Below are 23,976 nucleotides of genomic sequence, written 5' to 3' on the forward strand. Positions count from 1 at the left end.
TGTTGGATTCTGCCACCAAGGGGAAAAACAAAGGCAACCAGGGAATGTTAGGAAGGGGAAAATAGTAGGGGATTAGGGAATATTGAAATAAATTTTATTAGGGAGAGGAGGGGGATTTTATGTATGGGAATAGGGTTTAGGGTTTGGGATTGTTGAATAGGGTTGAGGATATTTTTATAAGGGCTAGGGTTTTGGGGTTTTGGGATTTGAATGTAATGTAGGATTGATGAGCTTAGTGGGGGGGGTAGGAAATGAGGAAATAAGGGAGAAATGGGGAAAAAGGAGAATCCTTGGTGACAAATCAAAGATTAAAGAACCTACAGCAAACTTCCCTTGAAGGCACTTTAGAGGGAGGGTTTGGATTTTTGTTTCGACCGCTACCACCCATAAACCACCAACACGTATCACAAAATTTGAAGCAATGTCAAAATAGCAACCCTACCTGACAAATTCACGCAAGGAATGAGCAATTTGGAGAAGTTTGAAACAATTTTGGGCTTTGAACTGTGTGCACCGTGCTAAGAGCCCAGTTCGTCGTGCGCTTCCTGTACGCTCTGCCCATTCAGAATAGCACTGAATGAATACTCCCAGTGCACCGTGCTTCCAGTGCACCACGCCACCTGTTATGTGCGTCGCGCCGGCTAGCTGCAAATAATTTCTCTCCAAAACACGCACTGCTCACCCAAATTCGCTTTGAAATGCTTTTCTTTGACCTTGGCATGCAGAATGACATTCATCATCATAGAAAAAGATTATAAAGACATTGATTTGATTTTTGGTTCAAAACCCATTTTTGTAATGTTTTGAATTTGGCACTTTTTGACAATTAATAAACTATGACATTTTGTTTCCTCCTTGATTTTTTGGTTGAAATGATGAAGTTCTTGGAAAATTTTTGCAGGAATAGCTGATATGGGATTTGGCAAAGGAGACCAGGGCTGCGCCTGAAGAATTCAAGGACTGAAAATTTTGGAAAGTTATTACAAAAAATTAAATGTCAACTTGTCTTCAAAACAGAGTTTTGAAGAAAAGTCATAATCCATCCATATGACGATAAAAATCTTTGAAATAATAACTTATCAAGAACCTCCCTCTGGCCTGCTGGCTTTATTAGACCTTGTTTGAAGACCAAATTGACTAACCCTAGACCTAATGACTAAAATGACTGTTATGACCTAGAAACTGAAATAGGACTGCAAATGACTTTTAAGACTTGATTTTGATGAACAGACCTGAGCCAGCAGTGCAAAGCATGAGGGGGATGAATGACCAAAAGCCCTTCCGACAGATTTATGGCATGCTCCTAATGGAATGCAACTGATCGAGCGAGATGGGACACCTAAACATGAAATTCAAAAAGAGTTTTGATCTCTAATGGAGGGATGACTAGACCGACTCTAACACCAACGATCCATGATCTTGTCATGCTTCATCATAATTATCCACCTAGAAAATGAGGTATCCAACATATCTCCAAGACTCCTTCCACATAAAAGAGGTTACAAAGAGTTAAGTATGCTATTAATACTCCTAAAAGATCTATCACCCTTCTCTAAGTTGTTGTTGAATTTTTAGGATCTACATTTAATTCGATTCATGGGATATGAGATTTCTCAGGGATGCCCTCGTCCACCATAGCAACACCTTGTTCTAGGATGACTACCCTCTTTTCTTGCTCATTTGTAGGCTTATTATTTTCTCTTTTTATGTGAAAAAAATCTACAAATTCAAACTTATCCATCAATAAAAGTATTCTTTTCATGGTTGGACTTAAAAACCTGATCCTTGTTTTTAGACCACTTAATGCATTTGTGAATGATAACAAAGGAGTCACTAGAAACTGATAAATGTCTGATTCCATTGAGTAAAGCCAGTCTCAACACTTTCCATATGCCAAGTTCTTCCACTTGAATTTCTGTGACTACTCCCAAACCCCAGGAAAACATTTTCCAAAATTTTCCATCAGGGCAGAGAATAACCCTTCTTGCTTCATCCGCCCAAATTAATACTATATTATTACTATTATATTAATAATATTTAATAATAATAATAATAATAATAATAAATAAGGATAATAACAACAATTATATTAATAATCATTTAATAAATAATAAGGAACTAATTATTAAATAAACTTTTAAAAATAATAAAAAGAAGAATTTAAAATCATAGATATGTTTGTACCTTGCAGTTATGATCCCTTACATTAATAAACCCAAGAGATTAATACAAAAGACCCAAGGGAAAGTTTAAAACAATTTTTAATACTAAATTCAACTTTAAATATTGCACCAGAATGAACTTATTAAACACTAGCCTCTTCCAAAACACACCCAGACCGATGAAAGAAGTAGCAGCAATTCAAATTAATGACATAATGATCACGAACATTGACACTTTGCAACTAGTACCTTCTCATTTTCCTTCAAGATTCTCTCTGGTGCAAATGATACAAGTATTGCACATATGATTTCATTTCATGAAGGACATGAATATGTTCATCAACATAAATAGGATGGAAGTCATGTTTTTTATTGAGAATATTCTGAATATAAAAAACAAAAATTATCACTTATGTAATAGCTTTTATCACTTAGATGTAATAAATTCCATTATTGTTCTCCATATCTGCATTTAAATGAAAGAAAGATACAATTAAAATTATTACACACACACACACACATATGAAACAAAAATCCATAAGGAAAACTAATTAGACATAAATCTAATAGGATTGAAAATGGAAACAAGGACAATAGAAACTAGAAATAGCTACAGTGTAACTGATCAATCAACAACATTGTCACCAAAAAACTATTCACTAATGCAATTTCTTCCAATTGTTTACCAATCAACAAATCTATTCAAATGATCAAGAAGAAGAACAAAAAACTTATTGATGTGCATAAAATTAATTGCAAGAAACAACAAAAAGTATAGAAAAGTATTCATCAACAACAAATTGTATTCAAGATAAATACGCAAAAATGATATCAACTTCAATCGTTCCTCCTCTTTCTTTCTAAGTGTAACATGTGAACTATCTTGCATTTTTGCATAACGTTGAAAATAAAAAGGTGATGAAATCCGCAAACCATCTATTGATTTCTCTCTTGATATAACTGTAAATGTTAGACCCTACCTCTCTCTATCTCCAATATCTATAGTGGCTTATTGCAAACTCGTCCCTATAATTTGTGTATTATCAATGCCCATGCCATTTTTAAAGGCATTTGTATCAGATTCCCCCTAATGACAAGTGCAATTGGTACAACGTTTGGACCATCCCTATAAATGGAACACCAAAATATTTTTGAAAAATAACTGTAGCGAATTTTGGAAGTTGTGGTAGCTTTGAACTAGGCACAAAGAAGATATTTTCAATATATCCAAGTGCACCATTAACCAATACATCCTCAACCCAAAAATTACACGTTAATATCACACACTATCCATGCAATAGAAACACTTCATGCTCTAATACGCCATCATCATTCTCACCTATTTTTATTATTCTATTGCATTCTATAACACATCTTGCAATAGGAAAATTTAATGATTTAAGCATTTTTAGATTGTGCAAATTGATGATATTATTCATCACAAATAAGTGAATAGGATAATAAAACAAACTCTTTTCTTTTTGATATAAGAAAGTATTAACACGTCATAAGGATATCCCAATCAACAAGAAAATATTTGCATTTCTAATAATGGTTAAAAGATTGCGAAAAAACGCTTGTCACAGATCATCTCCTTGTTGCCTATAATTTTTTTCCAAATTCACAACAACGTCGAATATTTCCCATATGCCCTACCTAGATACAAGGGTTTATCCCTAATAGGAGGAAGCTATCCAAGGTCACCCATAATAATGATGGACCTACCACCAAAAGGACAATCATTGTTTTCAGGAAAGGCTTCTTGCAAATGAGAATCTATCTGTATGAATACCCTTGGACCTATAAATCTCATATCATCAATCAATATATATGAAATATGTCTCATTTCTTCTTGAAGCACTAACAAATCCTACTTGGATAGTGGTTTCGTATATTTTATAGGAATTTTTAAAGCAGAATGTACTATTTTTCCACGTATGTTAAAATCAACAAAAATAGTTGGAGCAAGTAATAAAAACATACTATTATCATATGTTCTTGACAAAGAATGAGCATGAGAAATATAATCAATGAGAGAAGACTTCTTGGTTCCAGTAGTATCTTGAATAATCATTTTCAAAGCACCATCATTTCCACCATTAACAAATTGTCAAAAAACAATTTCAAAAGAAGCTAGTTGTTTGTCTGATAGAGAGGAAGGCGAAAAATATGTGTCCCCAACTAAGTCACCATTGAAAACACTGTAGACTACACATATTTTACAAAATGTATCCCTTCTTCTAAAAAATTGTTTGAAATCATTGTTTCCTAACAATTATAATCAATATCAAAGTCCCTTTTGCCAAGATTATCAAGGTTGAAATGTTTACATATCTTGGAGGAACTAACCTAGAAAAAACTTGCCACTCTTCTAAATCTCAATCAATATTTTCCTCATGTATAAGCACCTCAACATCCTCTTCATTGACTTCATTTGTCAAAGGGCCTCAATCAACATGCCATGCACGATATCTCAAATTCCTCCAATTCTCAACAATACATTCAGTTGAAAACCCAATATCTAAAGAAACGTCACGAAATGGACTGTATAAAAGAAACTCACTCCAACAAAAGGTTTCAAAATCTTCAAATTATTCATTAAGAATAACATAAAACCATGGAAAAACATGAGCAATAGCATGGTTATGAGTTGGCCTCCATGGCTCCTACCTACACTTTGAATCAAAACTCCATGACCTTGTTGTTTCTATCAAGCACAAATTTTTCAAAAAATGGTTCAGGTTTGATAAACCCGAATGAAAAATTTCCCCCAAAAATTCATTAGAATGTAGTGAAAGACTTCGGTGCACTTTCTTCCAAAAATTGAACGGGAAAAATTTGTGACTATAGATATCATGATGGAGCTTAAAAAAAAATGACAAGTTTCTTGAGCTCCAATGTCACTCTCAACACGCGTTACAACAAGGAACATTATATATGTAGATAATGTGGGAGCCTTACACCCACTCCAACCAACAACTCTTTTCAAAATTTCATGATAAGTTTTTCATCTTCTCTCTGCCTTCGAAGCATATTTTACAATATACTTCAAAACTGCATGTCGGGAGAGAATTAGCTGACAACCAACATTTTCTTGCCACATTGTTAAAAGATTAACATTGCGAACATTTAAATAGTAATCATTCCATATTGGTTCATAATTTTTTTTCCTTTTTCATTTATGTACAATTTTCACTTAACACGAACCTACCATGGAGCATCATATTGACATGAAAGGACAAACCCTTTTTTACATAAACAAGAATCAACATTGTATTTTGTATGACTTTGGATGTAGTTCACTAAATTCTCATAGTCTTCTTCAAGATTGTAAGAAAAAAATTTATGAGTATTTAACAGACGTGGATCATCATTTAGAATTCGAGGGATCATGAAATTTCAACGATGTATGTCATGCAGATTCCAGTATGTAACATATTTGTTGAAGTAGTGCTTTGTTGCATTTACAATAGTGGTATTGGACCAATCCAATGTTTCCATATTTGGTGATTCAGACAACCACAAGAATCCATGGATGTTTGGTGAAGCTCTATGTTGCCACTCATACCTTAAAATTTTTGAAACATGCAATTAACATATATTAACCAACCATTAGAACATACCTTTTTCTTCAAATCATTCAAAAATAATTCAAAAAGGAATGACAACAAAACTATACCAAATTTGTTTAGCTCCAAGGTATCTCTCCAAAATTATCTCACAAAAGATATTAAATATTTCGTGCATGTACATAGCGACTATATGTGGGTACTGGATAACATTTTCATTTTTTTGGCATGCTCACTTTGTCAATGACAATTTCTGGTTGAATGCATAAGACTATGCAAGTCAGACCACTTTGTGTCAGCTGCACTCAATGTAAAAAAAAAATAGGTCAACCCAGCTAGTTGATCATGTTAGTGAGATTGAAACGAAACTTTGTCAATAATCCCATTGTTGGCATTATGACACAGATTTGGCACTATGACAGAGGTGTTGTCCTTGTTCTTAACTCACTCAGATGACAGATCACAGTTCAAACTCTCATAATGAAGAAAGAGAGGTATACGCAGGTTCCTTATTGACCAAGTCGTGTGTACACATGGGTTCACAGAGCAAAATGCGCATATAGCGTACACACGCACTTTCACAGAATGAAAGGCGAGTACATGTTGGAAAACTTAGTTTTGGTCTGTGGTATTTGGTCCATGGTATTTTGATCCATGGTATTGGTCCAAGATATTCTGACCGAAGTGTTGATCCGAGGTATTTGGTCCAAGGTATTGGTTCTAAATGGTTTTGGTCCATGGTATTGAGTATGGCCTATGACTATAAAAGAAGGAGAGGATCATTAGGAAAAGGCACTCATGCATTGAATATCTAATGAAGACCAAGATCTATAATACAGGTTATTTGGTTATGGTGCATAGCTAGATCTGAATCAAGGATGAACCATAGTGCTTGATGAAGGATAAGATCTAATGATGGGTCAAGATCTTAAGGCTTGAAGTGAAGTATCTTTTTGTGTTTTGATCTTTTATCTCAATAACTGGTGGTGGGCCCCAGTATTGTAGCAATAATGCTACAACTCCTGGAACTCCCTTCTTTAATTTTATCAACCCGGTAGTTCGTAACAAACTTGGAAGCGACAGTGCTGTATGCACAAGTACTAGCTCTTGCCGCAGCTGTCACTTGGTCAGCTGGCAGAAGTCCGCTAGGGGCTCAAGCCAACTTCTATGAGCTCTTAGAAGAAGCTTTTTAACTGATGGACGAAAGCTAACTCTAAGTGTTGTGGGGAAAAGTATCCGACTCGGAATGACCCTATCCCTACTCTAAGGGCGATAGTTCCTTAGCAACAACTGAAAGTAAAGCTTTGATATTTTTCCTTTATGAAAGTACAGAGAAGGAAGAAAAGATTGACCAACCGATGTCTTTCGCTTTTGTCGATCCTGTCTTCTCTCTTTGCCTCTTGTTCCCAGCTCCTTGCTCCTTTTGCCGGCCCAGCTACACAAAGATCCTGCAAAAACAAGAGAGGGAAACTACAAGAAACATGTACTCATAACTGATGCATGGATTAGGATGAATCAAATATACAGATGAAAACAATACATCATTGCAATACAAGTATATAGGAGAACACCAAAGCTTTATTGATAGAAGAAAAAGGTTCTGAGAAGGTTACAACCATAAATGGCTCCAATCCAGCAGCACCTCCCCAGCAGCAAGAAATCTCCTCTTCCCCTCTATAAAAGCAATCACCCAATAGCTCTAACTGTAAACCAACAGCACTTCCTTACTTTGCACAAAATTCCAGCCTCCTTAGACCTCATGAGAGAGCTCTATATATAGGAGATTTGGAGAAAGGATGAGTCAGCTTGAGGCTGGCATAAAGCTGACTAGTGTCCTCTCCCACTTTAGTTAATCTTCAGTTCTTGAGTCCACTTGGAGAATCTTGCTTCCACTTGGAGATCAAGACCTTCTTACTCATCATAGGGCGAATTCCTTGAACCAAGTGTCAGTTTGGAAGCTTCCTGGGCAGTTGACACCTTGCAGAATGACTATGCCACTTGGCCAATCTCGCCCAGCGCAGGTAGCCTTCATTGGAGTTGACTTTCAGCGCAGGTACAAGGAGGAGCAGTTGACATTCAGCGCAGTTGCTCAGTGGAGCAGCTGACATGATCCAAAAATAGCCTGTTTTTGAGTGTTTTCAGGTGGAGAACTGATAGGAAGTGCTGTGGTTTGCTGACCTTGTTCTTCTAGGGGTAAGAACAACATGTTTAGGGACTGAGGATCCCTGTAATTATTGACATTTCATGCTCCATGCTGCGAGGCACAAAAATGTCTATAACAGTTGCCCCCTAAAGTATGAGGCCGTTTATCGGGTGAAATGCTTTATCCAGAGGGTCCGAAGTTCATTCAAGTGCTGAGAGGTGCCCTGTAATACAATACAATACAATACATTATTTTTCATTCTGTTTTCATGATCTAGCTGAGGCGGGCATTCCCATGCTCAGCTTTATAAATACATTTTGGTACATAGAACAGACGATCGTCTGATGGTAGACTGATAACTCTCTGCTGAAATTATCATCCTTTGAGTAGGATGATCATCTGCTGCAATGATGTACATGACAAATGCTTTTATATTTCCTGAATATGTATCGCAGCCCGGATGGATGAAACTAGATCCGGGGTCTTCAAACTCGTTCGATCTTCACTCTAAGTACAAGTCGATCCATGTGAGAATTTTGCTGAAGTCGAACATGGAAAGACATCGCTTGATTACCGGTCAATGATGAAAACCGTTAACAAGCGCGAGAGGAATCACCGATAATGATAATGACCCTCAAGGTACTGCAGTACAATTCACGTGGCGTGAACAAAGGACTTGGCGTCGAACGCCACGCAAAATCTTCTGGTCGAAGGTCATTGATGTATACCTGTCGCCGGAAGTGAGAAACTTGCAATTGAGGCATGCAAGCTTCAAAGTACTGATGGGGTTGTTCCTAGATCAACTTCTTGGATAATGAGCTGAAGTCGACAAGAAGCGATCCGTCAATGGAGGGCCTTAATGAATCCCACATCAATGACACGGAATGGAGCTAATGATTTTAGTGGAGGTGAAAACACACTGTGACATATGATTCAGGGTGGCGATCATGAATGGATGAAGGATAATGTATGGCAGTGGATGGGACACGGTTGACACTTTCAGAATGACCTCTCTTGAACATATAACGACACTGATGCGATGGATCGGTAGCATTACCCCAAAATGTGGATGGTTTGGCGAAGACCATGGTGATGAGACCGGTGAATGAAACAACCCAACCCGATGTGGTACGGAAGAAAAGTGTCATGTTCAAGAGCGACTTGCTACCATTAAGCTTCGATGTTCTCCCAATTTTTCCCCAGTCATTTCTGACCAGTACCTCTTTATTTTTGTCAAGCTTGAGGAGGATAACATATGCTTGTTCTATAACCTGCCCTTCGGGCAAGCCCATCGCTATGATTTAACGAGCTTAGCGATAGGGAAACTCGTTCTCGTCTAAAGACAAGTTTGTCGCTATTTAATCATTTTAACGAGTCTAACGACAAGGAACACTCGGTCCTTTTCATTTTTAGAGAGTCTGAAAAGGTACATAAAGTCAACTCCAGAATTCCTTTTTCGTCATCTAATCCCTTAAGTCCGAAAAAGTATAAAACAATACAGAAGGGATGGGTGTTCGGTACTTTTAACGAGCCGAACAAGAGAAGCGCTCGATCTTTTTGTGTAATAATCCCTCAGGTCCAAAAAGATTAAAGTCTAAATGAGGGATAGCTCTTCCGGTCCTTTTAACGAGCTGGAAGGCCAAAACTCGGCAAACTTTTCATATTTTACGAGTCAGAAAAGAGCTCAAAGAGGACTCGTCTTTTGAGGAACGAGTGATAAACAGGGATAGCGGCAGATTCCAGGTACAGGTTGGAATTTTCCAATCACGGTAGTGTCACAAGGATGGCTAGGTGAAATCACTCTTCGCAGATGTTCCTCAAAATGGGTAAACACACAAATGGAAGTGAATGATCGGCCAAATGACGGTGGAGGTGACGGTGCACAAACACGACCAAGGCTTTTATGGCTGATGAATTTACGATCTCAAAAGGGGATTTACCGGTTCATTTTTTCTGAATGAGCTTGAACTCTAAAGGAAAGCCTGCTCATAAACTTATGTTTATTTTTTAATGAGCATGAACTATGCGCTAAAACTGCTCGGATCTTGCATTTATTTTTTAACGAGCATGAACTATGTGCTAAAACTGCTCGAAATACCAGTCATAAAATAAGAATGCCTCCTCTAAGGATCCATTTTTTATAGAGCTTGCGCCTTACCACAGCTATGCTCCAACTCATCCTTCCTTTGTGTAAGTTCGGAAAACGGTTAATCTTAAAACCAGATAAATAACCGCCCCTAGCTTGCACTCCAGAAGGTTTGCATGCCCCCAGGTATAGGATAGAATTTCGAGGCTGCCCCTCCTCTCCCCCACCTCTGCTTTTCTTTGGGTGTTCATAGCTACTTGTCATCTTGCCAATCTAATGTTAACGATACTAGTCTTCTCGTTATTTTTAAGGGATCTTACGCGGTACTCAGTCTTCCCGTCGGCCCAACTTTTAACGAACAACTATTTGTGACAAGAGAAGAACACTACTCAAAGACAAAACATTGGTATTATTGAGGGAGGCTTGCCTCTTTCTTATTATCCGAAGAGGGTTCTATTTGCTGCCGCAAATCAATCTCTTTCTTCGGCGATGTCTATCATTGGGTTACTCAAATATGGTTACCCTATATCACAACAATAGAATATCTTTCTTTGGAGGCTGCCCCTACTTATCCTTCAAAACATTTGTTTTAATGGGTGAGGCTTGCTTTTCCCCAAAGATGGTTACTGCTTGTCGCAATAAGGGAATTCCTACTCGGGCAGTGCCCACCTCTTTAGACAAAGGTGAATGACTCTTTTGCCAAACACATAACTTTAACAAAAGAATACTATTCCAGAACAACCCCTCTTCCATCCACGGACGGGGTACGGACTAGTCATATCCTTCTGCGGAAATTCTACCTTATACCCAGGGTTTCTTCTGCCCGAAGCAGACCAGGGTGCATGCCCCCTGGGTTCCAGTCTTTCTTTCCGAATCACTCGCACTCATCGGGAAGGAGGACTGGGGGCGGAGGCGAATCTTGTGTGAACAGACCATTTGGGAATGGTATTTGACTATTTGCGATGCGAGATCCCGGAAATGAAAGTTGGTCTACGAGCTTGACCATCCTTCCTTCGTGTGGAAAACACATTACTCTAAAGAGTGAGGAGACTATCGCTCCCATGCAATAAATATAGTCACGTTCAAGGAGTAGGTTATAATCCAAGGGTCCTTGGACGACCATCACGTTCAAATTAACGGTCTTCCCTTTCAATGTAACAGGCACATTGGGGAGGATCCCTAATGGTCGACTGGTTCCTTTATCAAAACCCGAGAGATTTCTTAACACAGGTAAAAGCGCCGGGGAACCCAGTGCTTTCCAAGCAACAGAGGAAAGGATACTCACAGACGCCCCTTCATCAATGATAGTACCAGCCATGATCATTCTATAGATCTGGACAATGATTCTGAATGGTACACTGGCTGGTAACCGGGGTCTGCCTAGTTGATTCCAATCAAAGGATACAACCAGGTTGCTTGGTGGTGGGACCGAATATACGGCCGGATATGACCCTGATGATGTTCCTTCCTGCGATAAAGGAATGGGCGCATTGCCCTGACGCTCATCAGAGTCGGTGCTGATGAAAAGAACCTGGATGGTGTCATCCTTATTCTCTTCAGTGAGGGTGTCGCATGAAGATGACTCTTCGGCGACGGTGTCATTTGAAGATGAAACTTCTGAAGGTAGAACCGGGTCAACTGCCGTATCGACCTTTGGACTTTCGTCCGGTCTGGATTCAGTAGGTTCATTTTCAGTGACTGACGCTTCAGCCGACCACTTGAGCGGGCCAGCTGTATTTTCAACCAACGAAGGACTTGGCACGAGTTTTTTGTATCCAGGAGGAAGTTTTACCGGTGAAACCGGACGATCTTCCAAAACTCTCTTCGCTTCGTCTAAGAAGGGACAACGGTGGATGGCATGACTGCCTTCACACAACTTACAGGGGAATCTTACTCCCCCTTTTTGTCTTGATCCTTCACTTTCGCTGGTTGACGGAAAGCCATCAACCTGATTGTCAGAGGTTGATGCCCCCGAATTGTGCAGACGAGGGGACCAGTTCCTTAGTATCCGGGGAATACAGGGACAATCTCTGTGGAAATGGTCTCCTCTACATATGACACATGGTGATTTAGGCCCGGTCTGTGCAGTGGGTGGGTTTTCGTCAGATGTCTTTTGCTTGCCCCCAGTCGCCTTAGGCTCCTTCTTCTTCTTTTCTTTCTTCTTCCTTTCCTTCTTCTCCTTGGGAAGCTGACTTTTGCCAACTCTACCTTGCAAAGATGAAGGATCAGAGGAAGTATTGTAAGAAGTGGAAGGTTGGTGGGTAGTTCTAGACTGTTCTGACTGTTGATTCGACTGCTCAGGATTAGTGGCGATCTGGACTACATTAGTTCAAAAGAGCCATACAGGTAGGCCAATTGTCAATCCTGGAAGTGACAATGTCACCATATGAGGCGCACCAACATGTCCCCAAGAGGAGAAGGGATTTGGACTTCCGCCAAGGTTGCCTCCTTGGTTGGTGGGCTCCATACTTTTCAACTGAAAGATCAACGTGGAAATAACAGGTGATTTTGTTCCGCTTAAAATAAATTTTATTAACGACGCTTTCAGACACAAACTTGCTTTTTCATGTTTTAAGAGTCGAGAAAAAGCTAAAGATGACTCTAGTCGCCTTCGATGTATTAACGAGCCCGAAGTGACAAATGCTCGGTTGGACTTTTTCAGTTATAGAGTTTGAAAAAGGCCAAAAGAAACTGCTCTGGAGTTCTAGGCAGAGGGTGTGCCAAACCTTTCGCGAAACCACAGAATACGTTTTACGGTACGGGTGGTCGATCTTCGTGAATGCTGTGTTCACTGCATCGCGATCAGTAGGGTGGTCGACACGGCTTCCTATGGATAAAAGATAATTGCCTATAGGGGTCTCCCAATATATACGTGACGGTACGTGGGAGCACAAGTCCGTATTAGTGCCACCGACTCTCAGGAGGAATCACCCACCTTCGTAGAGATCGACAGTCACTATGTTTAACGACGCCGGAACACGTCTCTACCTAGACCTCTAGATGTTTGCGTTATGTTACAAAGCGTTGTTATGTAAATTGGATTTATTTTAATGTTGATCTTGCTTAGCAGTTTTCCTTTAAGGATCACCACGAGATGTATATATACAACTTCCTAAATGCAATCTAAGATGAGAAGCAAAACTTTTCAATCTTTCAACTTTGAAAACCTTAATCTACTGAGGGAAAAGAAAGACATCAACTTTTCACACAGATCATAGAACACACACTAAATGCACTTTTTCCTAAATCAACATGCAAACTGTCAATAATGCACATGCACAATGCAGATATTTCTTTTCTTTATCCTTAATGTTGATGTAAGACAAAAAGGAAACTGTTGTATAACTTTGAATCTAATTTCAAGCGAAAGTAAACAAGCTTGTCCAAAATCAAAAGACACCTTAAGATCGACTTGTTTAGACACTGGAAATGTATAGATTCAAACCACAAAATGAAAAACAAACAAACTCAAACAGCCATGAACAGTAACAAAACTAGCTCTTAAGATCACAAAGACACTTTTACAGTTCAGGATCTAAGAGGCCACAGCTATACTGGTTTGCTTTTCACAATGGGAAACTGTAACCGAAACAAGAAATACTGAAAGAACAATCACAGTTTCATCACACAACTGAGGCGGAATAATGTCAAGGAAAGTTGGTTTACAGCAAGTACAATGACAAGCAATCAGCAGCAAAACAACAGTGAAAACAGGGCTAAGACACAGTGGGAAACCTCAGGAAGACATAGCCTAACTGGATCAGCGCAGGCTCTGGTCTGTCAAATTGACTCTCAGCGCAGTTCCCGAAGGGAGTACCTGCGCTGGAATGCAGACTGCCTGTGGACAGCGTGCACTGAGACACGAGAGTTGCGTTTACAAGGATTTCTGGGTCATAAAAAGCTCAAAAATTCACTGTTTTTGCTGAAATAAAAAGCTATAGGTCAAGTACAAGCTAAGGGATGATCAAGAGGATGAAAAGCTATCACAAAGAGTACAAGAGTCTTTTGTAGATCAGCTTCTTCAAATCATGAATCTGCTCAGAAAATGAGCAAGAGTAGCAGCCCCTCTACTTCGCTTTTGATATAGTCAAAAGCTTTTCGATTTGGTACTCTTTTCTTCAGAAAATGAATAGCAAAGATACTACAAATACAATCAAACGGATACGATCCCCAGCAGAGTCACCAGTTTGTTGTGGGGAAAAGTATCCGACTCGGAATGACCCTATCCCTACTCTAAGGGCGATAGTTCCTTAGCAACAACTGAAAGTAAAGCTTTGATATTTTTCCTTTATGAAAGTACAGAGAAGGAAGAAAATATTGACCAACCGATGTCTTTCGCTTTTGTCGATCCTGTCTTCTCTCTTTTCCTCTTGTTCCCAGCTCCTTGCTCCTTTTGCCGGCCCAGCTACACAAAGATCCTGCAAAAACAAGAGAGGGAAACTACAAGAAACATGTACTCATAACTGATGCATGGATTAGGATGAATCAAATATACAGATGAAAACAATACATCATTGCAATACAAGTATATAGGAGAACACCAAAGCTTTATTGATAGAAGAAAAAGGTTCTGAGAAGGTTACAACCATAAATGGCTCCAATCCAGCAGCACCTCCCCAGCAGCAAGAAATCTCCTCTTCCCCTCTATAAACGCAATCACCCAATAGCTCTAACTGTAAACCAACAGCACTTCCTTACTTTGCACAAAATTCCAGCCTCCTTAGACCTCATGAGAGAGCTCTATATATAGGAGATTTGGAGAAAGGATGAGTCAGCTTGAGGCTGGCATAAAGCTAACTAGTGTCCTCTCCCACTTTAGTTAATCTTCAGTTCTTGAGTCCACTTGGAGAATCTTGCTTCCACTTGGAGATCAAGACCTTCTTACTCATCATAGGGCGAATTCCTTGAACCAAGTGTCAGTTTGGAAGCTTCCTGGGCAGTTGACACCTTGCAGAATGACTGTGCCACTTGGCCAATCTCGCCCAGCGCAGGTAGCCTTCATTGGAGTTGACTTTCAGCGCAGGTACAAGGAGGAGCAGTTGACATTCAGCGCAGTTGCTCAGTGGAGCAGCTGACATGATCCAAAAATAGCCTGTTTTTGAGTGTTTTCAGGTGGAGAACTGATAGGAAGTGCTGTGGTTTGCTGACCTTGTTCTTCTAGGGGTAAGAACAACATGTTTAGGGACTGAGGATCCCTGTAATTATTGACATTTCATGCTCCATGCTACGAGGCACAAAAATGTCTATAACACTAAGGAAGCTAATCTACTTGCGGAAAGAAACTGAAAGCCAAAAAGAAATACAAACCCTAGCAAACCCTAGCAAACGCTAATTCTACCAACTAGTCCTACTGACGCAAAAATGAGAATGCAAACTACGAGAAGAGATGCCATTACTTCTAGGAAGGTAAAATGCATGTGTCTAAGTTATCACTATCTAAAGAAAACATCTTTTTGTATTTTTGATTAAGTTATTAGAATTATCATGCATGTGCTTTTAACTGGCTTTTCACTGTCCAGGGATGGATCAAGGAGGAGGAATGCTTGGAAAAGGTTGGGATGGTACAGAGAGGGTCTAAGGGATCCCTAACATTCTTTCCGAGAGTTTCACAGAGTCTGGATGCTATGCAACCGAGGTTATGGACTTCTACAGGAAGTCTGCAGGGGTTTCTACAGGATGTTCTGTAATTCTTCTACAGGATGTTTCGAAATGGGATTTTGGAGCATGGATGGAGGGAAAAAGATGGAGGAATGAGTATGAAGGTGAAATAGGGGTGTGAAGAGATCTAGGACTTGGTGGGTGAGGATAAGGAGCGATTGGATTTGTTCAAGGATGGATGAAACGATGTTGCACAAGAAGATGAGAATCATGGCAAAGTAAGCGGATGAGGCAAATGTAAGGTAAGGGTTATAAGTGAAGGGTGAAGCAGGTAGGTTGGATGGAGTATGGGCAGGTAAGGAAGGATAACAGGTACTCTGCAAGTGGTTTTTCAAACTTAACAAACAAAGACATGCAAGAAAACAAAGATCTAGTTATAAAACCTATGACCTAGTTACTTCACTCTAATCTGACCTAACAGCAAAAGGAAATGAACAGAAGTTTATTTGCAGTGAAACCATGTGAAACAGCTATGAAACTAAGTGATCATAAACCTAAGCATGCGTCCAAACTGATATCAAGTTCTACGAACGAGATTCAAACACTAATGATTGCATGGTGAAGCAAAGAAAGTGTTTTTGTTTGGGACAACATGGTTACTTCAACTCCATCCCCTGATCCAATAAGGAAGAGGTGAAACCAAAAGCGTTTGCTGACCCTTTTTTGGAGCTTTTTCTTGTTATTATCCTACCAATATATTCTAAACGTAAACAACTACTTTAACCATCAAAAGAAATCTAAATAACGAAGCAAGATCTAAATCTAAATAGCAGATTTTATTTTAAGAACTCAGCAAACACATAAAGATAAACAAAGGAGGTACTGGGCGCTTGAGATGGGCCCAACCCCAAGAGCTACAACCTCCCAAGAGAGATTTAGAGCTGGTGCAAAGCTGGATTCATCTTTATTGATCAAGAAATGAAGAGTTACATCAAAAATGTCCACAAGAAGGACTTGAAAATGAGCTGAAAGCAAAGCTAATCTATTGCATAAAAATCGAACTACAAACTAGCTAACTAATGGCTGCAAAATGACTAACCACTAGCTACTATCTACTGGCTAACTAGCTAACATCCACTGGCTACACTGGCTAACCCCCAACGAGGCCCTAAGCCTTCTTATTTATACAAATTGAGGACCCGACAATTCTCCTAAAATTTAGGGACTCGGTTGCCCAAGACTTGTAGTTAACAGCAATCCTACTTGACTTGCTTGGTTGCCCTTGTGTTGATTGATTCGGTGGCCCTTGAACTCCGAGCTGATGGTGGAGAATTCGAGGTAAGGGCCCTTAAATGAAGGGGACACCTTCCTACAAAGCCTCTCCCTTGTTCTCCCACGAATTTGGTTGCCAAGTGCTCATTAAGACCTTCAATTTTGTCTCCAAATTGACCAAAAAGGCTACACAAAGTACCCATTAGACTTGTTGGCATAATGACTAACCAAATTCACTCTATTAGCATAAATATAATAAAAAACATGCAATAAACTAATGAGAATGGTGGATTAAGTCGAATTAGGAGGTTGAATGAGCCCAAATAATTATCCATTTTTGGGGCTCATCATCACCCCCCTACTGAAAGTGTTTCTCATCCTCTGAGCAACCAATCTATCTCCTCATCTTTGATGGCCCTGGTGGCCTCCCTGTCATGCCAAGCTTCTGAAGTGATGTCCTTTTCTCTGTCAAAAACAATTCACCAACATTTTGTGTGAAAGCAAATATACCATCAAACTATCACCTCTCAGCTCCAAAGTAAGATCTTCACAGAAATCATTAAAGATGAACATCTTGCCAACAATCCTCAAATGCTAAGTTGGACCAGTTAGCAGAATGAAGCCATCACCAAATCACCCCACTTTTCAAAGGCTTTGGTAAGCAGGTTATTGTGCTTAAGCATATTAGTAAATGGAATAAGTAGCAATATACGAACACACCCAAGTCCCAAGTTGAAAACACCTTCCTCTTTTATAAATTTCACAAACATCAGTGAAACAAGCAGACACAAGACAACCAATCAAAACCAAGCCAAAATAGTGTAGCACTGGAAGACAGTGAACAAACAAGATGCTCAGTGCGCAGCATGCTTTTCTCTTTGCTTCTTCCCGCTGCCTGTGCTTCTTTTCCTAGAGTATCTGCATACCCTTTCTTGCCTTAAAATATAGTGGAAGCTCCCTCTTTCACTTCTCCTTCAGCTTGGGAGAGGTACTTAGGGTGGCCAACACAGCTGCTGCCTCCCTAGCTAGGATTTCGGCCGATTTCTCCTTCTGCTTTTTTTTTTCAGGACTTCCTGTAGAAAGTCCTGTAGCTGATTTCTGGCTTCCTGTAGAAGCTGTTTTTACACTTCCTGATTTGGCTTGCATGGCTGGGGGTGTCTTCTTCTTCAATTTTGTTGATACTAGTTCCAAGACCTTGAGACCTGACTCTCTAGTGGTGAATGCTACCTACACTAGCATCCTCAAGTATCAAACTTGAAAATTTTGAGAAATGTATGCAAATTTGACTCCATTTCAGCTACCTATTCGTCAAGGTAAATTAAGAAGCTCTGATATGAGTCAATCCCTTTGAAAATTGCATGGAAGTAATCATCTTCGATCTTATCTCTCTTTGCCAAAAGGCCCTTGGTGTCTACTTTCTGATTTATCTTGTTGTCGTTTTCACCAGCATCATTTACAACAGTTCTTAGAACTTCATCCATATTAGTATCCTTGCTGCCTGGATCCAACTGAAATGTTCTACTAATTTTTTGGCACAAGATGCAACTTCTTTGGAAGAGACAACTCTGGCTGGTCCCTCAGTCTCTTTTTCAACATCCATGTCAAAACGTGTAGACATTATCGTTTTAATTAATTGGGTTTCCTTTACTGAGATTGCCTCACCAAGCTTTGTCAAAGGCTCATCAAGAAGCTCCACATGGTTTTTTGACAATTCTCCAAAGCTTGCAGCACTTTCTTTTTTCCAGAAGCATTTCTCTTGCAAAAGATTCCTTGCCAGCCTTTACACTAGCAGCAGCCTGGAGTTTAAGTTTGTCCACAGCTTCTGTTAACCTCAGAAATCGAGATCTTGCACGGTTTGCTCTTTCAGAACTACAAATTCGATGAAGGAAAGTCCAAGCTTCTCTGCTTTGGAAGGATATGCCATACTTCCTATAGAACTTCTTCTTGTAGAACTCTCGTCAGCTTGTGAAGGATGTCACTGCGCCTCTAAATGAGCCCGGTACGTGGGAGAATTTTAAACTACACCGAGATGCTCGGTGGAGGACGACAAGTTAACAGCTTGTGCAAACTTCAATTTACGATGTGGCAAGTGCAGATGAACAACAATTCGTGAGATTCAGCCGAGCCTAGTTTAGTTGCTGTGTGATTTGTGGTGAGCTGGCAAAAACATGTGCGCTGGATTTTTATAACTGCAGTGATGTTATGAACTGCATGTCTTCATCTATCTGTCAATCATCTGATGTCCTGTGCATTGGAGTTCAACAGATCTACCACTAACTGTGTTTTTCAAATTTTTCATGAATGACCATACACGTATGCTGCGTGATTTTTCCTTGAGCGCTAGAGAACTGGGTGTCTTGCTACATTCATGGCTTAATTTCACCATTCCATTCGTTCATGCAATGCTTAGACTAGATTCATGCAATAGATGAACAAGGTTTAGTCACGTACCTGAAGTCAAACGGCTGCTTGTGAAGCTTTTTGCTACTGCATGCTCATGTTCTGCTGCTGCATGCTTGGATCCTTTGGTTGCATGAGGGCTTGGCTGATGATTTTTGATTGCTTTTCCTTGTGCAGGTGTCCTCTGACCAGATCTAAGCTGCATGCATTTGTTTCCACGTTCAAATCTGCACCTTCAAGCTGCTGCTGCTGCAATGTCACAGAACCAGAACTTGTTTTCGCCATTTCTCCCAAACGGCAAAGCGGATAGATCTGAAACTTGCTGAGCATGTTTCTATCATCATTATGAATCTACCATAGCAAAATTGTGATCAATGGATGCACGGATTTCGAGAAAAATGGAAAATGGCTGAAGATTTCAGAGATCGATTTCTCGGAAACCGTGCATCGGAATCGGCTGAAACTGCTTGGGTAGGTTACTATCACTCACATGCATATCCCCATGAAACAGGTTTTGAAACGGATGCACGGATATGGAGAAAATGCAAAAATGGATGATGGTGATGGAGGTTGATTTCTTGTAAACCATGCACCGGAACGGCATGAAACTGCTCAGGCATGTTTTCATCACCCTTGTACAATTCCCCATAAAATGGTTTGTCAAATGGATGCATGGTTTTCAAGTTATGGCAGAAACAAATTCTGTTCTATGTGTTTTTGCTTCAAGGCACTTTGCAAGTGTTTGCATGGAAGGGAAAACTGAGCTTGGGCTGTGATGCAGGTATGGAGATGATGGAGGAGGAGTTGGAAGATTGCATGAAGACTTCTGAACCCTTGAGGAAGCTACCATGTTCGCGAAACCACTTTTTGAGATCCATGTATAGCTTCCCACAATTTCTACAGGAAGTTCCATCAGATTCCATTTTAGACTTGAATTTGGTTCGTCCAAAGGTTCTACAGGATGTTTCCTGTAGAAATACAGAGCTTCCTGTAGAAGGCACAAGAAAAATTCCTTTAACCTTGATTTGAGTGCTCCTCCTGTCATGAAACGTCCTTCTTGCAACCTGCAATTAGCCAATGGAGATTAGTTTTATTTTTCTTTTCTTTTTCTCTTTCTTTTTTTTTTGAAAAACAACTAGGGCGCCTCATGGAGGTTTTCACCCTAATTGCCTGCCCTGGGCGCCTCCAAGGAAGGTTTTCACCCAGGGATCTTATTCCATTTTTATTTTCTCTTTTTTCCAACCCATTGACCGCCTCATGGAGGTTTTCAATCAATGAGCCAATCGAAGGCGCCTCCAGGGAGGTTTTCACCTTAGATTTTTATTTTTCTCTTATTTTCATTTTTTCTCTTTTTTTCTTTTTTTTTTCTACCCTACCCTACTTGAAAAACAAAACCATTTTCAAGTATAAGAATACTTCCAATGGAACCATGTGCACATCGAGATTAGAGAAAAAATGATGTGAAGGCTCGAAATGCATGCTTGGACAAGTATCCAGATCTCAGAGACGAAATGATCTGGCGTTGAAGGGATCAAACAAAGCTGAGGAAGAAAGTACTGCTGCAACTTAGTGACCTTCTGAAACCATATCTCAATATAGCTTTGATATCCTTGGTTCTTTTGCTGATCTGAATCATTCTTCATATCACCTTCTATCATGACCTTCTGATCTTCCTCTTTTTGCTGATCTTTCTCTTGAATACATGGAAGATTTGATGGTAACCATGAGGGAACTCTCTTGATCTCTGATTCTGATCTCTTCTCTTCATCAAGTGCAGCCCATGGTTCTTTGATCTCCTCTTTGGAATCTTCTTTTGCTTTTGGTCCTTCAATGTTGTCAATATAATCTCTGTTTTGCAACACTCTTCCTGAGCTTTGGTGAACATCATTGACCTCAAAAGGAGTCATTTGCACATGTTGTGCCTCAGCTTTGCAATTGGGTTGAGCTACTCCATGGTATGGCTTTGGAAATGGTACGGGTAGCTGAGTGGAGGTGTGAAATTGAGATGGAGATGGATGGCATTGTGGTTGGGTAGGCATTTGGGGTTGCCTTGGTGGAGGAGGAGGCGATGGTTGTGGATGAGCAGGTGGTGGAGGAAAATGAGTGGGATGAGAGTTGTACTGGGGCCTCCAGCTTTGATAAGGTGCATTCCACTGAGGCTGTGGCTGAGCATAAGAGTGAAATGAATGAGCAACTAGTTGGGCATAATATGGATCTGTGAAGGAACAAGGAGGAGGTGTGAACCAGGAAGGATGAGCAGGGGGACCCCAAGAAGGCATGAAGGTGGCTTGATAAGGGTCATAATAGGTCTCGGATGTCCCTTGCAGTTCCTGCTGGTAAGATCTAGGTCCAGGCGGCTTCCTTTGGTTCATATGATAGAGTGGTTCAGTGGCTCCTTTAACTCTTTGATATGCAACTTTAAGTCCAGGCAAGGAAGGGCACTGATTTGTAGGATGGTATTCTTCACAGATGAAACACACTTCTAGGGAGTGCATTGGACATTCGTTCCTAGGATGCTTTCTAGTGCACCTAGGACAAAAGATGAACAAAGCCCTCTTGGCTTCTTCTTGCTTCTTTTGGATCCGCAAGGTATCCAATTGCATGGCAAGAAACTGCCTCATATCACTCTTGAAATCTTCCAGCTGATTTGAAAATTCGTGTTGGGACAAGGTACTGCTCCCAACATTCCTGCTTGTAGCCATTTGCTCCAGAGGAATGGTTTCTTCTTCTTCTTCTTCCCTATAGGTTCTTTAAATATGTCTTGCTATCCACCTAAGGGTTCTTTAATCACAGCCATCGAAGAAGAGAGAATGTTGGCTGTGTGAAGTAGTGGGGGTGTTGTGCAATAATTTTTATAACCTATCTCTACTCCTACAAGGCATGAAATGAAATCTTTTTGGTTGATTTTTGTTTTTTTTTCTACTTCTACCTGCAAAAATGAAATAGATTGAACTGCAACTAACTATCTTGCTAAAATGAAAATGCGGAATTGAAATGAAAGCAGGAAAGGACTAATCTATTTTGCTCAAATGAAATTACAAGAATGAAATGCTAATCTACGCTTGTAGAATTGAAATGCTAATCTACGCTTGCAGAAATGAAATTGCGGAATTGAAATGCTAATCTATGAAAGCAGGAAAGGCTAATCTACTTTTGCATAAATGAAATTGCATAATGGAAATGAAATAAACTACTTAGTAGAAGATTGTAGTGGAAAATAGAAGAAAAGCAACAATCACCAATACTCTGACGCTTCCCCGGCAACGGCACCAAATAGATGGTGGGCCCCAGTATTGTAGCAATAATGCTACAACTCCTGGAACTCCCTTCTTTAATTTTATCAACCCGGTAGTTCGTAACAAACTTGGAAGCGACGGTGTTGTATGCACAAGTACTAGCTCTTACCGCAGCTGTCACTTGGTCAGCTGGCACAAGTCCGCTAGGGGCTCAAGTCAACTTCTATGAGCTCTTAGAAGAAGCTTTTTAACTGATGGACGAAAGCTAACTCAAAGGAAGCTAATCTACTTGCGGAAAGAAACTGAAAGCCAAAAAGAAATACAAACCCTAGCAAACCCTAGCAAACCCTAATTCTACCAACTAGTCCTACTGACGCAAAAAGGAGAATGCAAACTACGAGAAGAGATGCCATTACTTCTAGGAAGGTAAAATGCATGTGTCTAAGTTATCACTATCTGAAGAAAACATCTTTTTGTATTTTTGATTAAGTTATTAGAATTATCATGCATGTGCTTTTAACTGGCTTTTCACTGTGTAGGGATGGATCAAGGAGGAGGAATGCTTGGAAAAGGTTGGGATGGTACAGAGAGGGTCTAAGGGATCCCTAACATTCTTTCCGAGAGTTTCACAGAGTCTGGATGCTATGCAACCGAGGTTATGGACTTCTACCGGAAGTCTGCAAGGGTTTCTACAGGATGTTCTGTAATTCTTCTACAGGATGTTTCGAAATGGGATTTTGGATCATGGATGGAGGGAAAAAGATGGAGGAATGAGTATGAAGGTGAAATAGGGGTGTGAAGATATCTAGGACTTGGTGGGTGAGGCTAAGGAGCGATTGGATTTGTTCAAGGATGGATGAAAAGATGTTGCACAAGAAGATGAGAATCATGGCAAAGTAAGCGGATGAGGCAAATGTAAGGTAAGGGTTATAAGTGAAGGGTGAAGCAGGTAGGTTGGATGGAGTATGGGCAGGTAAGGAAGGACAATAGGTACTCTGCAAGTGGTTTTTCAAACTGAACAAACAAAGACATGCAAGAAAACAAAGATCTAGTTATAAAACCGATGACCTAGTTACTTCACTCTAATCTGACCTAACAGCAAAAGGAAATGAACAAAAGTTTATTTGCAGTGAAACCATGTGAAACAGCTATGAAACTAAGTGATCATAAACCTAAGCATGCGTCCAAACTGATATCAAGTTCTACAAACGAGATTCAAACACTAATGATTGCATGGTGAAGCAAAGAAAGTGTTTTTGTTTGGGACAACATGGTTACTTCAACTCCAGCCCCTGATCCAATAAGGAAGAGGTGAAACCAAAAGCATTTTCTGACCCTTTTTTGGAGCTTTTTCTTGTTATTATCCTACCAATATATTCTAAACATAAACAACTACTTTAACCATCAAAAGAAATCTAAATAACGAAGCAAGATCTAAATCTAAATAACAGATTTTATTTTAAGAATGCAACAAACACATAAAGATAAACAAAGGAGGTACTGGGCGCTT

At 39.9% G+C, this 23,976-nt stretch overlaps 1 protein-coding gene across 1 annotated transcript in view; it reads right to left on the reverse strand.

Annotated features, from left to right (window-relative positions):
• Window positions 1-2,574: 2,574 nt before the first annotated feature.
• Window positions 2,575-23,976, reverse strand: part of LOC149179490 (uncharacterized) — a 40,393-nt gene continuing 18,991 nt past the window's right edge. The window contains exon 3 of the mRNA XM_089423842.1: window positions 2,575-2,628. Coding sequence (XP_089279968.1) covers window positions 2,590-2,628 — 39 coding nt within the window. The 3' untranslated portion in view covers window positions 2,575-2,589. The remainder of the gene's footprint in view (window positions 2,629-23,976) is intronic.

Source organism: Pinus tabuliformis, chromosome 4_1 (assembly GCF_031772625.1).
Source record: "Pinus tabuliformis cultivar Carrire ecotype Pingquan chromosome 4_1, CPIR1, whole genome shotgun sequence".
Taxonomy (NCBI): Eukaryota; Viridiplantae; Streptophyta; class Pinopsida; order Pinales; family Pinaceae; genus Pinus; species Pinus tabuliformis.